Below are 16,176 nucleotides of genomic sequence, written 5' to 3' on the forward strand. Positions count from 1 at the left end.
CCTGTGATCTCCATGGGGGAGAAGACTGCACAACACATAGGTGGGGTGGGGGACCAGGATGGCAAATATAGGACAGAACATCATTGGTCCCCTCTCCCACTCTCAAGTGTCCATTAACATCACTCAATTTTTGAGGCGCTGAGGGTGAGTGGATGATTTACATCTGGGTTGACAAGGGACTGAGGAGGAACAGCTTGCACAGCACAGAGCCAAGAACTGGGCAGGTGATGAGAAAGTGTTGCCTCAAGGGTTTACAGAACTGTAGGAGGTCTTTGGGCCGTCACAGGCCCTGTAATTGGGAGTCTGAGCCAAGCTTCTTTCATTCTCCAGGAGGTAGGAGGACACAGTTGACATCAGGTTACTTTTATAAGAGCTTAAAGTTTAGAAATCAGAATGGCTAGCAATTGAAGTCGTCAAATGAACTGTGTGGTATTCATGAAATTGACTATTCAGCCAAAAATCAGGCTGTTACAGATGTGTGTGGCTATTTCCCCTGCCCTTGATACGAAAGGAAAATGTGTTACAACAAATGAGTAATTGGATTGCACTTTAGTTAAAAACACTCACATGTACAGGAAAAATTAATGAAGCCAACTTTTAATAGTAGCTATCTTAGTGACAGAACTGCAGGAAATTCTCTCTTTTGATGAGTGACAGTGCTGTCACATTTAAGTAATTGTTGTTACTATTGTCTTTTAAGATACTAGACTGGAAAAAACTGTTTTTGTTAAAATTGACCTAATAATTCCTGTGTCCATCATCAGCCAGCAGAGAAGTGTAGTACCTTACAAGCTTCTTAAAGCAGTGAATTAGTTTAACATGTTTAATTGGTAGTGACAATCTAAGTGGAAAAACAATGTACAGAAGAGCTCATGTCCTCAACCACATGATCATTCTTTACCAAAGACATGTGTGCCTGTCAAATACCCTTTAGGATTTCTGCTGGAATTGTATTTAATCTTATTCACTTTGGGAACCACTGATACCTTTGGGACAGTTAGTCTGTCCCATGGAGATGGTGTTTCTCCTCCTACTCAGAGTCTGTCAGGTCATGTCATTGTCATGGCTCTGTGTGTCAATGTAAGCATCACATCTCTCTAGGAATGCCACTCTGAACTGGCTCCCAGCAGTTTTAGCAGTGAGAGTCCCCCAGAATTTCATTCCACTGTGGTGCTGCTTCTCCCATTGTTCCTGACTCCAGATGAGCATGCCATGGTCAGTGCTGGGCCATGTGCCTACACGCACCATGTCATCAAGTCCTCAGGCAGTCTGCAAGCCTAGTTAGGATTAATGCGGGCCCTAACCCAGATGTGACTGTAGAGCTTGGACTTATCTTTGGCCACACAGCTGTTTTTGCCTTCCCCAAATGATGCTTCAGATCCTGGTTTTATAAACTCGGAGCAGTTGAGCTTGAGCTTTGAAAGTCCTCCAGACCTGTTGTCTCTGGTCTAGCACAGTGTAATAGAAGCAATACTTGGAATAATCAATCAGTCATTGATTTACTCAGTAAACATTTAGATGACAATTGCTGATTGTAGATGAGCCAAATAGACACTTTCTGCCAACATTGAGCTCATGCTAGTTTGACACATGATAAACCTTTGAACAAATAAATAACTGCAAATATATATATATGTATAAACAAAATAGTACCCAGTGTATGGTAAGGTGCAGACATTTCCAGAGTACCTGCTAGTTAGAAAAAAACCGTGAGATGGGGCATGGAAGAAGGGTCACAGGGATGAGTTTTGATAGGAAGACCACTGAGGGGAAAGATGAGGAGCTGAACCGATAGGATGAGAAATGTCCCGATGAAGAGCATTTCCCACAGAAGCACTGGGATGCCATTCCTTAAGGTCAGAAAGAACATGGTAGACTGGATATAATGAAGGAAGGCAGTGGGGCTGGGTGGGGCATGAGGGTAGCAGGAGCAACCACCTGGGCCAAGGTTATAGTAAGACCCTAACTGAGAGTAAGGTGATAGGATAGTCCACTTAGCCCAGGTGACAGTGGGATCCTATCTTAGAATGGGGTGGCAGGATAGGCCACCCAGCCCAGGTGATAGTGAGATACTAACTCAGAGTGAGGTGGCAGGATAGGCCCGTCAGCCCTGATGACAGATCCTAACTCAGACTGAGACAGCAGGACAGGCCACCTGTGTCTTCCCACATGCCCACGAAGTTTAATTGTTGACCTGTAGTTCTAATTTTAATACTCACTGTTCTCATTGGTATGTAAATTTAAATTTATCTTAATTAAAGTAAAATATTCAGAGACCAACCACAGTGTCACTTGCTACAAAGCATAAGGGATTTTTCCTCCTCCAGACTCTCACTGAGAGAATAATCAAGAGTGTGTTTTAGCAAAAACAAAAGGGGACCTGGGCATGGAGGGTAGGATGTTGGAATGAGCGGTGAAGGCAGAAATTAATAAACACTGCTGACCATGATAAAGAAGTAATCATTGTTGTGGGTTTAGCAAGAGTGGAAGCCACCATGGCCATGACAAGAGACCCTCCTGGAGGATTTGAAAGAAGGGAGTTGAAGGTTGTCATCAAAGGAGCAAATTAGTGGGAAGAGAGAGAAACGGAAAAGAAGACCGAGGGTGAGGATGGAGAAAGAAGGGAAAAGGGAGGAAGAGAGAGAAGAGTTGCCAAATAGATGTCTCTGATGAGTCAGGAGGAAGAGAGATGATCTTGACGGGGGCAGGAGGGTAGAGTTTGAGGGATACCATGTCTGATGAAGGTTCCAGTCACAGCTGTGTGGTAGGTAGATGCCTGTGAAACTCTCCTCTGATTTCTTTGATTTTCACGATGAACCAAGCAAGGGCCATGGGGAGAGAGAGGAGGAACTTTGAAATACCTTTTTGAAGAGCAAAGAAGAGAATGTGTTTTGCACTTGATGTGAGCACAGTTCATGGCTATGAGCTTCTCTGTAGCCCCTGCTGCCCAGAAGCAGCCTAACGGTGGAGAGGACTCAATAACAACCAGCATTTAAATTTTAGCAGGTGAGGGGCCAGCAGTTGGCATAATGGCTATGTTGCAGGACTCCTATGTAGTCGATCACAGTTCTAGTCCCGGACCCGGTGGCTTAAACGCACACCAGGTGCATGTGTATGCGTGCGTGCCCAAGATCCCAAGAGGAGAATGGGAGAGAAGGAATTGTGGTGTCGCCATCCCCCCGGGGGTGATTTCTCACTTTCTGTCTCTCTGTCTCTCTCTGTCTTTCTGGCAAGCACACATGCCTGATAGTAAAAAACCTCTCCAAAAAGAAATATATTTTAGCAGGTGAACACAGCAGAGGGGACAGGAGCATGCAGAGGAGTGATTGTAATGGAGAGCCCCAGGCTGGAAAGGAAGACAAGTTGATGATGCGTGAGCTCGGTGGAAGGGGTACAACCTGTGGATTGCAGCTCCAAATGAGACTGAAGGAGTAGATCAAGCCTGAGTGACAGAGTCCTTGTTGCAGGACTCCTATGTAGTCGATCACAGTTCTAGTCCCGGACCCGGTGGCTTAAACGCACACCAGGTGCATGTGTATGCGTGCGTGCCCAAGATCCCAAGAGGAGAATGGGAGAGAAGGAATTGTGGTGTCGCCATCCCCCCGGGGGTGATTTCTCACTTTCTGTCTCTCTGTCTCTCTCTGTCTTTCTGGCAAGCACACATGCCTGATAGTAAAAAACCTCTCCAAAAAGAAATATATTTTAGCAGGTGAACACAGCAGAGGGGACAGGAGCATGCAGAGGAGTGATTGTAATGGAGAGCCCCAGGCTGGAAAGGAAGACAAGTTGATGATGCGTGAGCTCGGTGGAAGGGGTACAACCTGTGGATTGCAGCTCCAAATGAGACTGAAGGAGTAGATCAAGCCTGAGTGACAGAGTCCTGCTAATCAAAATAACCAAAGAGCTCATCAGATCCTATCTCTTCTCACACTTGGGGCCAGCTCTTCTTTTTTTTCTAAGGGTGTGCTTACAACTTTCATCAACAGGAGGTGGGATACCAACCTGTCATTTCTATGCCTCTAACTATTACTCTGGGAGATTAAAGGTCACTGAGGGGCTGTGCTCATAAGTGCTGTGCCCTCTTTATGTCAGATAAAGACAATGGGATGTGGCCTCTCAGCAAAGCATAACTGATCCCTTTCTTGTTAATACCTGAGCAAGGAATGTAATACCTGCCTTACACAAGGAGCATATGGCATTGCTGCAAAGTCTCTCTTACCACAAAGAATACCAAAAATTAGGGCCAGCTATTCTAGATTACTTAGTTTACAGACGAGCAGACTGAGGCTGAAGGCAATATTCTACTACCTGCACTTGATATTTTTGACTTCACAGTATTGTCATTTATAGCTTGAAGATCCAGCCTTAAAGTCAGTGTGTGGTTTCTTAACGGATGGGAATTGTCTCTGTGGCATGTTACATTCGGAATTCTTTTTCTTCGATGTGTCATTATTTTCCATCGTATGAGTCATTGCGTGCTTTGCTCCTTTAATACCTCCTATATTCATCCTAATAATTAAGTGAACAATGACATTTCTAAGTTCTATTTAACTTTCTTATTAAGAAAGATTTAGCTGATTAAAAGCTTCCAAAAATATTCTCTGAAAAATGATCAAATGTTGATGTTACCCGATAGGGGATAGTATACTTAGAAGCCTGTCTCCATCTGCCCTCAATTCTAGCAGGGAATGACATGGTAATTAATCAACTGTGGTGAATCAAATTAACGTGAGAACTAGAATTCTGGCACCCTAGCTTCAAGAAAGTAAAATATATTGGCGGCAAAAGAATTGGAAAATGTTTCAAGGTTTTTACATTTAATATCCTCACATTTAAATATCTTAAAGTCACGCATTCTATCATATAGTAGTAGTGATTCATTCAGTGTTTGTCATTGTTTATAAAATAAAGTGCTTGCTATTCATGAGGGTTCCTTAGGCTATCCACCTGTGTTCATCACGTGCAGTAACAATATTTGCCACATTTCATATGAAAAGACGAATGTTAAAAAGATTGATATTCTCCAGTGTTGAAGAGTAAAAAAAAAAAAAAGGCTGTATGGGAAATAGTGAGCCCCTTACAATTGCCTTTCTAGGTGATAATATGAAGAGCCAGTACAAAGCATGTGCACCTTCAAACCAGCAATTCCCTTCCAGGAATTTATCTGAAAGAACTAGACAGCTCAAGTGGGCGAAGGGGTGTGTACCAAAGTAGGTCATGGCAACTCTTCATGATAGTAATGATTTAAAGTCAATCTCGGCATGCAAGATTCAGGAGACTGTTTCAATTATAATTTGCCCATAGCACAGAATATTATGAAGCCTTTGAAAGAGTATGAGGACTTAAATATGTTATTTTTATCATAATACATTTACTAAATGATATCATACGATATAAAAGATATAAATGTAAACCTATAAAAATGTGTAACAATAAAATATGCATGGCATGATCCCATGAAGCTATGCATGGATCTGTGTATGTCTGTGTATACACAGTGTAGACAGGCTGTCAGCACATATGCAGAGAAAATTCCAGAACACTATTCACCAAAATATGAGAGATTGATGGTGTAATAATAGGGGTATGTTATATGGCCTATTTATATTTTTGACTTTATACTGATGAATTAGTTCTGTCTTTATATCATATTATGAAAACCCAGAAGTTTATATAATAAGTAACTGAATGTGAATTTAAATAATTGTATTGATAGATCATTGCTTTTCCCTGACTAGATGTATAACTGACTTACTCTTCTAGCAAAATACTAGGCTTATTAAAATTGGTATTATGGACAGTGGTTAGGCTTTATTGAGCTACTTGATTTTATGTCTTCAGTGAGCTTAGTTGAAGAAACAATGCTGATATAATCAGGGCAAATAAATGTCTCATCGTATTATATAATATTTACCAGTTCACGTTATTTTCCTTTTTTCTTACAGATAGTGATACAAAGTTCCAGTCCAAAAGACGACTCTATACTGTAAGTTTACCTCCTGAAGGATACATTCCCTGTTTGCCAGAGACAAACAGCTGTACAGATTCAGAAAACAGCTCCAGTGAGGATGACACAGAAGGTAAAAAGTTGGGGTGGGAGGAAAAGTGAACATCTTTATAAATAAATATTATTCTCCACTTAATATATACCGAGTGTCCACACTCTATGACTGAAACTGATTGACTAAAGGATATAGAAACACAGTATATAGATGTAAATACCAGGTATAGTGTGTGTGAAAGAGGAGGGTCTGAGGAAAGACATTTAGAAGAAAAATAGGGAGGCAAAGTATTGATGACACAAAGAAATGTGGTATTATCTGTTGAAGATATTTTATAATTTTATCAACTGTACTAGGAAGAAATGTTCACCCATTGAAATATTCATTTTGTGGGACCAGCAGTTAGCGTAATGGCTGTGTCGCTGGACTCCCATGTAGTCGACCGCAGTTCGCGTCCCGGACCTGGTGGCTTAAACTCATGCCAGGCGCGCGTGCATGCATGCCCAAGATCCCGAGAGGAGAATGGAGGAGAAGGGATTGCGGCGTGGCCATCCATCCCGGGGGGTGATTTCTTGTTTTCTGTCTCTATGTCTCTCTCTGTCTGTCTGGCGAGCGCACATGCCCTATAGTGAAAAAAACCTCTCCAAAAAAAAAAGTGAAATGGAGGCTGGTGGGTGGTATGGTGGTTAAGGCTGCTGGATCCAACATGGCCAACTTTGCAGTGTGATCCCAGACTCAGTGTGCACATGTGTACAAAATCCAGACAAGATAGAGAAATGGAGGAGAGGGGATTGTGGCATGTGCACACCTCACTGGGGATGCTTTCTCTCTGTCTATCTCTTTCTGTCTCTGGTGAGTCCACTTGCTCTGTGGCAAATTTAAAAAATAAAATGAAATGACCGTTTTTCCCTCGAAGTTGACCATTTTACAACTTCCTTAAGAAAAATTTTAAATTTTCAAGTAAAATTTTTCTCAGATGATTTTTCGTAAGTATAAGCTAAGAAACTATATACTATAAACCTTAATTAATTTGAATATCAAGATAATGTGGTTTTCTACTACATTGATCTTTCTGTCTTCCTAATTAAAGGATCAGAAACCATAAAACCCAAAATGAGATAACTAAGGATTAATGTATTCATCTTTTCAAGCCCTGTTGAAAATCTTTGAAATACAATTATTAGATAAATAGATTATTTAACTGGAAAATTTAACTGTTTTCTAATGAAGATAAATTACTTTGATGAATATACTTTATTGTGCACTTAATGTGTTTAATAAGAAAACACTCTAGGATTGTCCATGCACTGTTGTGTATAATTTGTTCTTGGTCACATGTCCTTGGACATAGTTCGTTTGTGTGCCTTTGTGTACAGCTGGCTCATGCCTTTGCCATTGCATGCAGTTGGCTGTCACTCACAGGCTGTTGCACACATTTAGCTCTTGTCCACATGCTGTTATGTACAGTTAGCATTCACGTGCCAGTGCTTACAGTGAGCTCTTCCGTGTACTATTACACGTGGTTGGCTCTGGCTCTCACAGTACAGTGGTTCCATTCAATTGCCTGTCATTCACGTGCTGTTGTGTAATTGGCTCTCATTCACATGCTGTTGTATACACATGGCTCTCACTCATGCCCTATGGTATATAGTTGATCCTCATTCGTGCACTGTTGTATCTTGTTGGCTCTCATTCATGTGCCATTGTGTAGTCGGCTCTGATTCATGTGCTATTGGGTAGTTGGCCATCATTCCCATTCTATGGCTCACGGTTGACCCATTCGTGCTCTGTTCTGCCTTTCACATGCAGTCGTACCCAACTGACTCTCATTCATGTGCTTTTATAGACAGTTGTCTCTGCTGCTTTTGTCCCCTGAAAATAGGTATGTGTGAGGGAGAGAAAATGAGAAAACCCCTCTTTGCTGTGAGCAAATACCACTTCCCAAACTGGTTGTCAGGACTAAACTAAGGTTATGTTCTTTAAGAAAATGGAAGGCTATTTTTGCCAAGTAGACAAATATTTCTTTTATAAAAAACTATTTCTTGGGCCTGCCCATGCATAGTGGTTGAGGAAGCTGGATCCCACATGACCAGCTGCATGATTTGCATCCTGGACCTTGTGGCTCAGGAAGCATGCCAGGTGCATGTGTGCACATGCCCAGAATCCCAAAAGAAGGGGAAAATAGGGAAGGAAGTGCAGTGTGATCCTTCTCTATGTACTTTCCCACTTTCTCTTTCTCTTGCTATCTCTCTGGAAAACTGGTGTATACATGCATCTTCTGGCAATTGTTTTTTAAAACTCCGTCTTCAGGATTACGTATCCCTGAACCCATAAGTAGTTGTTCTTTATCCTATTGCCTGTTCCTGTCGTCTCCTTCCCCAGGCAGGCAGCTGAGTTGGCCTGGCGTCAGCAGCTGTTCAGCACTTATGGGCTGGTTAGAGTCAGGCTTGACTGCTTTAAGATGAGGAGGAAAGATGAATCATACAATTAGGATTCAGTCCACTTTAGTTGCAGTGGTAACCTGGGAAATTCAATGGTACCATTTATGGGGTCATTGGAGTCACAGCAACAGTGGGCACCCTCTGCCAGTTAATTTCTTAACACCAGTGAGGTTTTGACCCACTTCTGACTTCTGACTTTGTCCACCTCAATCTTGCTTTTACTCTAACCTTGCACTGAATTCCACCCCCATGTGTTTATCATTGCCTCCCTAGCGCTGTCTTCAGACTCTTTATATACATTGTGAGACATTCTCCACCCATCTCTGCTTTAAGCAGCAACCACTGCAAGAGTCTTTTTTACTTTAGTTTAATACATCATGCAAACTGGAAGCATCGTTCAGTTTTTCAGAACAGCTTTGAACAATTTATTAAACAAATTCAAGTGTGGATGTCAATGCCTTTGAACATATAGCTCATCTCCAAATGTTTCAATTTGCTTTCTTTTTTTTAATTCCAGAAAGTTTATTTATTTTTTATATTTTATTTGTTTACACACTCAATCACTTATCTCATAACAGCATGCATAATGAATTATCTCAGCATACATACACTTCATATTAGTCCAGTCAAAGGTATTATCATATGTATTATCAAGAGATAATTTTCCATTTTTGTGTCCCTTAAATGTTTTGCTTCTCTTTCCCCTTGATTCCCTTCCTCTCACCCTCCCCCATTTCCCACTCTCCTCCCACACTGTCTCTAGTATCCACAATTCTTCTCCATGTTTTTATATCTTCCAATTTTTGCCAGAGAGTGCAGACATTTGGTATATATTGAGTGGAGATATACAATGCCTCTCTCATAGTCTGCCTTGCTTAACTTAGCAGTAAATCTTCCATATTTTTCTGCTTTCTACCAAATGCCAGGATCTCACTGTTTTTTATGGCTGAATAGTAGTCCATAGAGTATATGTGCCACACTTTTAAAAAATTTATTTTATTTTATACATTCAATCACTATATATCACTTAGCATGTAAAGTGAATTACCCAATATGAAAACACCTTACACCAGTCCAGTTAAAGGTGCTATACATGCTACCATCCACAGACAACAATCCCTTTCTGTGTCCCATAAATGTCTTGCCTCTCTGTTTTTCTCCTTGAGTCCTTTTCTCACACTCTCCCCCTTCTCCCACCCTCTTTCCACACTGGCTCCAATATCCATAACAATTTTTCATGCTCCTATATCCCCTAATCTTTCAGTTTCTGCCACAGAGTGTGGACAGTCAATGTATATTAAGTGCATACATACAGTGTCTCTGTCATAGCCTGACTTGCTTCACTCAACAGTAAAATTTTCATATTCATCCACTTTCTATCAAATGTCAGAATCTTTTTTTTTATGGCTGAGTAGTATTCCGTAGAGTATATGAATCATACTTCTTCAATCCATTCATCTGTTCGTGGACATTTGGGTTGGTTCCATGTTTTAGCAGTTGTGAATAATGCTGCAGTAAACATAGATGTGCAAGCACTTTTCTGACAGAGCATTTTCCTATCCTTTAGATTCCCAGGAGTAGAATAGATGGATCATATGATAGTTCTACAATATTTTTAGGTCTTCAAGTAATCTCTATATTGTTCTCTACAGTGACTGGACTAATGTATATTCACACCAACAGTGTAGGAGAGTTTCATCACAACTTCACCAGCATTTCTCATTTTTTACTTTTTCAATCATAGCCACTCTGACTGGGGTTAGGTTGTATGTCACTGTGGTTTTGATTTACATCTCCCTTATGAAAAGGGATATTGAGCATTTTTTATATGCCTTTTGGCTGGTCATATATCTTCCTTAGAGAGTTGTCTATTTAGCTTAATTTTCCAATCTTTTAATTAGGTTATCTTTTTTTTTTTCTTCAGGTAAGCCACTTGAGTTCCCTAGGTATTTTGGCTATCAATCCTTTATCTGAGGTACAGTTTACAAAAATATTCTCCCATTCCAAGGGTTATTGATTCATGCTGATTACTGTGTCTTTTGCTTTGTAAAAACTTCTTAATCTGATGTACTACCACTTGGTCTATTTTGGAGATTATTGCTTATGCTTTGGGGGTCATAATTAAGAAGTCTTTGCCTGCTCCAATGTCTCCCAGAGTTTCCTGTGTTTTCCACCAGTAATTTTATAGTTTGATGTCTTAGGTTTAGATCTTTGATCCACTTTGAGTTTATTTTTATTAATGGTGACAAATAGGGGTCCGGATTCATCTTTCTGCAGGTGAATACCCAGTTTTCCCAGCACCATAAAGAATCAACAGAACTAGTAGTGGTGAAGGCTGTAATACAGAAAATCAAATCTCCCTCAAAAGTATTAAAAGTAAATTAGATCATGCGGAAGATTAAATCTTAGATGTAGAAGACAAAACCTCTGACCTAGTAAAATCACAAAAAAGATTGAAAAAAGATAGCAAAAAAAGAGGATAATAATTAAGAAGTACTAGATACCATTAAATGCCTAAACATCTGAATAATTGGTATCCCAAAAGATGAAGAAACTAATAAGGTAATTGATAATCTATTTCATGAAATTGTGGAAGAAAACTTTACAAGCCTAGAGAAGCATTCAAACATTCAGACCCAAGAAATAGAAAAGATTCTAAATAGAATTAACCCAAGAAGATCCACTCCATGGCACATCATAGCTAGATTGGCCAAAACCACAGATAAAGACAAGATTATAAAACTGGCAAGAGAAAAATGTCAAGTTACTTCAAAGGTCATCCCATCAAGCTAACATTGGACCTCTCAGAGGAAACAATGTAAGGAAGGAAAGAATGGGAAGATATATGCAAAGTGTTTAATGAATAACAGTTTCAACCAAGATTACTATACTCAGCAAGATTATACTTCAAATGGGAAGAAAAATAAAACCTTTTTTTTTGGTTTTAAGAGAGATTTTTTGCTATAGGGAACATGTACTTGCTGGAGAAGAGAAAGATAGAGAGAAAGAGAGAGATAAAGGAAGAATCATCCCTCAGGGGTGGGGGGGTGGCCACGCCACAATTCCTTCTCCTGCATTCTCCTCTTGGGTTCTGGGGCATGCACACACACATGCCCGGGGTGAGAGATAAGTCACTGGGTCCAGGACTTGAACCACAGTCTACATCATGGGAATCCTATGATGTAACCATTACACCATCCCCGCGGTCCCAAGGATAAACCTTTCTCAGATAAACGAAGCCTGAAAAAATTTACTAACACCAGGCCAGCTCTTCAAGAAGTTCTGAAGGGAGTGCTATAGGGAAAATTAGAAAGAGCAGACAGAAGGAAGAGAACAAAAAACAACCAAGAAAATGGCTAACTTACTGGTAGGGACAAGTCTGGAAATATTAATAATAATGTTGAATGTTAATGGATTAAATTCTCTAATCAAGAAACATAGACTGGATGAATGGATTAAAAAAAAAAAGACAAAAACCCTCAATCTGTTGCCTACAAGAAACACACTTCATGGATAAAGACATACATAAACTGAAAGTGTGAGCTAGAAAAAGGTATTCCTTGCAAACGGAAACTAAAAAAGGGCTGGAGTTACAATACTGATTTCAGACAAAATAGTCTTAAGACAAATACTATAAGAAGAGACAAAGAAAACCATTGTATAGTAAAAGGGTTAATTTATCAAGAAGCTATAACACTTATAAATAGCTATGCACCCAACTCAGTAACACCCAAGTATATGAAGGAAATACTGCTAGATCTAAAAGGAGAGATAAACTGTAATACACTAATTATTGGGGATCTCACCACCTCACTGTCTCCTTTGGACAGATCATCTAGACAAAAAAAATAAGCAAAGAGATACAGGATCTACATGATAGCATAAATCAAATGACCTTGACAGGCATCTATAGAACCTTACACCCAAAAACCATGAAATATACATTTTTCTCACTTCCACATGGAATCTTTTCCAAGATTGACCACATGATAGGACACAAAACAAGCCTTAGCAGATTCAAAGTCATAGAAACTATATCCAGCATCTCCTCCAAACATGATGAAATTAAACTAGATATTAATTTCAGGGAAAAAAAAACAGATAAGGGCATGACAAAGAAGGAAAACTACAGACTACTATCTCTGATGAATATAGATGCAAAAATTCTCAAGATACTAGCAAATCATATCCAACATCATATAAAAAAGATTATACATTACGACCAGATTGGCTTTATTCTAGGGATGCAAGGGTGGTTCAACATATGCAAAACCATAAATGTAATATGCCATATTAACAGAAAGAAAGATAAAAACCATATGATCATTTCAATCAATGCAGAAAAAAAATTAGATAAACTACAACATCCCTTCATGATTAAGAATCTCAGCAAAATCGGCATAGAAGGGTCATTTCTCAACACAGTAAAAGCCATCTATGAAAAACCCATAGCTAACATCATTCTGAATGGAGTAAAGTTGAGAGCTTTTTCCACTAAAAACTAGTCCAAGGCAAGGTGACCCACTTTCTCCACCCCTTTCCAACATAGTGCTGGAAGTCCTAGCCAATGCAATCAGAAAATAGAATTAAATAGAAGGCATCCAAATAAGGAAAGAAGAGGTGAATTTATCTCTACTTGCAGATGACATGACTGAATACAGAGAAGACTCAAAGATATCCATGAAGAAACTCTTGAAAATAATAGATGAATACAGTAAGATGGCAGGATACAAAATCAACATACAAAAATCTATAGCATTTTTATATCTGAACAGCAAGTAGACTGAGGTAAAACTGAAGAAAGTAATCCCATTTACCATAGCCACAAAAAGTATAAGATACCTAAGAATAAATAACCAATGTCAAAGACCTCTACAAGGAAAACTATGAAAATCTAAAAAAAGGAAGGAAAAGTATTCATCACCACTGTTTACTCATGTTTCCTACATCTGTCCTCCAAGATGAAAGACTATTAAGAGAAAGGACTAAGCAGCATTGTGTCAGGATTGGGGTGAGAGCCCAGTGAGGCCTCTGTTGCATTCCTCGGGGGGCTGAAGACTGTTAGGAGCCTGAGATAGAAAGAGACAATCCATGACCTTCAGTCTTTCAGGCCACCTCTAAGGGTGGATGTGAGGACAAAGTATAGACATCAAAGAGGTGAGAAGGGAGGGTTTTAAAATCTTCTCAGTTATAATTTTGAGCAAAAGAACATGAGCATACATACTGAGAAAGAAAAAATAAATTGTTAACTATTTTTCAAAGAAGCACTTGCAGTCATTGACTTTCATTTTGAATACCCAGGATCAACAAATCAATTAAAAGTAACTTCTAGAAAACTGTAGGAGAGAAGGACTGATTCATTTTTGCCTTTTCTACTTCTGTGCTTCAGTCACCATGCCAGCCACCTCCCACATGTTCTCCCTCAGGACTCCGTGCAACCCTGTTCTGTAGGTACAACCCCATTGCAGACTCACATGTATTCCCACAGGCCCCAAATCCCCCTGGTAGTGGGCGGAAAACCTAGAGTGTAAACCCAGTCTGGACTCGTCATAGTGCTCCTGGCCTCTGAGACTCAGCTGCTCCTCCCTCTCCAGGATGTCCAGTGTGGGACACCCCTTAGTGACACTTTCTGTGCACCCCATCTTCACATCTGTCTGCCCTGAGCTCCATTAGACCATGACTATATTTTTTATCTTGTGAAAAATCAAAATCAGTGTTTATTAACTGTTAATCAGTTGTTTCTTGGGCCAGTGTGCATTTGTGATCAAGGCAGGATTTCTGTGGCCAGAAATCCAAATGAAGAGACCTACATGTCAGTTGTTTGTCTTAGTCTCTGTCCTGTCTTTATTTCATTCTTTGGGTAACCTTTGAATATAACAAATACAGATTCTTAATTTTTTTTAGGCTTTTAGTTTGTTAGGATCAGGGAGGAGAAAGCTGTAGGAAAAGGAAGTAGAATTGCTAAACCTAAATTTAATCTGGGATGACATCATGGTGGACATGGTTGGAGGACTTTTCCTCTAAGTTGATGGGTTTCAGTCAGGCGGTCCCATGTTAGATGCAAACAGGTACCTACCTGCCCTCCTTGCATATGGCTTCTCTTGTTGATGTGGTGTTGTGTATTGTTCTCAAGAAACTGGTAAACCTTTGGCCTGTTACTGATAGAACAACCCTCTACAGATTATACCAAAAGCAAGCCATCCCTTTTGGCAGATTTTCTGTGGAAAATGCCAAACAACCCTATTTAGCATGTTAACTCATTTATCTGGCAGGAACATTATTTGCTCACTGTCTTGGCATATCCATAGGAATGTTGCCCTATGTGAAGTTATATAATCTATTGCCATGATATTAAAATTGCTCCAAGGCAGCTGGGATAATTAGTAACGTTTGTCTAATCAAGTCATCTCCTGCATGAACTATATTGCAGGATTCTAGAGCTTCAGCTGACTCCTCGTGGAGACACTCACAGATAGGAGCTACTAATTAGAAAGTGCAACACCCTTCCTCCAGATATTAAAAGCTTGTTTGGGAGTAACTGATCAAGAAACAAGTCACAGGCCAGCTTGCAGCTTGGTGGTTAAGATATCTGGATCCTGGGACCAGCAGTTGGCCTAATGGCTATGTCACTGGACCCCCCACGCAGTCGACTGCCGTTCGAGTCCTGTACCTGGTGGCTTAAATTCACGCCAGGTGCATATGCGTGCATGCCCAAGATCCCAAGAGGAGAACGGAGGAGAAGGGATTGCGATGTGGCCATCCCCCCTGGGGGTGATTTCTCACTTTCTATCTCTCTGTCTCTGTCTTTCTGGTGAGCACACACACACCCTATAGCAAAAACCTCTTTTTTTAAAAAAAGATATCTGGATCCTACATAACCTACTGCACAGTTTAAAACTTGGACCCAATGGCTTGAAAAATACACTGGGCGCATGTGCAGTGTGTGCAAAATCCCAAAAGGAGGGAGAAATGCAAAAGGTATTGCCGCATGACTATACCTCATGGAGGGGCTTTCCCACTTTCTCTCTCTACCTGTGTCTCTGTCTCTCTTCATCAAGTGTGTGCACCCTCTGGAAAAATTGGGAAAAAAAGTTGCATAATTTAATTTTTAGAAGAAAATATCAACAGTGTCCCCAACATGTCTTCCTTCCCTAGCTAAATTGGTATGTTAGCAAGCTTTCAATGTCCAGCCAAAAGTCTACCTTGGGTGTTGATAAGTATGTGGGATGGCTGCCAATATTGGTGAGTCTAGTTAAAGGAAAACACTACATATAAACTCAGATCATAAAAAGAATGGTACACTTGGATCATAGTAAGCATCTTTCCATAAAATATCATCTTGAAATTTCATTTTCTACATTCACCTTTTATCATAGATTAACTAAAAACATGGGAGTGTTGTAGTGGTTTTTGTTCTTGTTTTTCCTTTTTTGCTTCTTTTAGTGAAACTGTAATTTAAAATCTTGTTCCTCTTTCACTGTGTAGTCACTAACATTTATATGAAAATCCAGGCGAAAGATCCCCATTAGAGCTCAGTGTGGGAAAATTGCTTTGGTTTTCATGAACTGATATACTTCTTAATAGATAGGAATCTATAGCTCATTGATGATATTTTTGCTTTGGCTGCCAGGAAGCTCAGCTTTTACCTTTTCAATCTTGTTCAATTGCAGTTGTTCTCTTTGAAGTCCATTTTCTAATAGTTACCTTTCCCTCCTTCTCAATTAAATCATTCT

General features: G+C 39.9%; 1 protein-coding gene across 3 annotated transcripts in view; it reads left to right on the top strand.

Annotated features, from left to right (window-relative positions):
• The window catches only part of ERICH1 (glutamate rich 1), a 92,205-nt gene that overhangs the window by 33,683 nt on the left and 42,346 nt on the right, over nt 1-16,176 (top strand). For all 3 annotated transcript variants that reach the window (XM_006141630.3, XM_006141627.3, XM_006141628.3), the window contains one exon: nt 5,946-6,080. In XM_006141630.3, coding sequence (XP_006141692.1) covers nt 5,946-6,080 — 135 coding nt within the window. The remainder of the gene's footprint in view (nt 1-5,945; nt 6,081-16,176) is intronic.

Source organism: Tupaia chinensis, unplaced genomic scaffold, assembly GCF_000334495.1.
Source record: "Tupaia chinensis unplaced genomic scaffold, TupChi_1.0 Scaffold000061_1, whole genome shotgun sequence".
Lineage (NCBI taxonomy): Eukaryota > Metazoa > Chordata > Mammalia > Scandentia > Tupaiidae > Tupaia > Tupaia belangeri.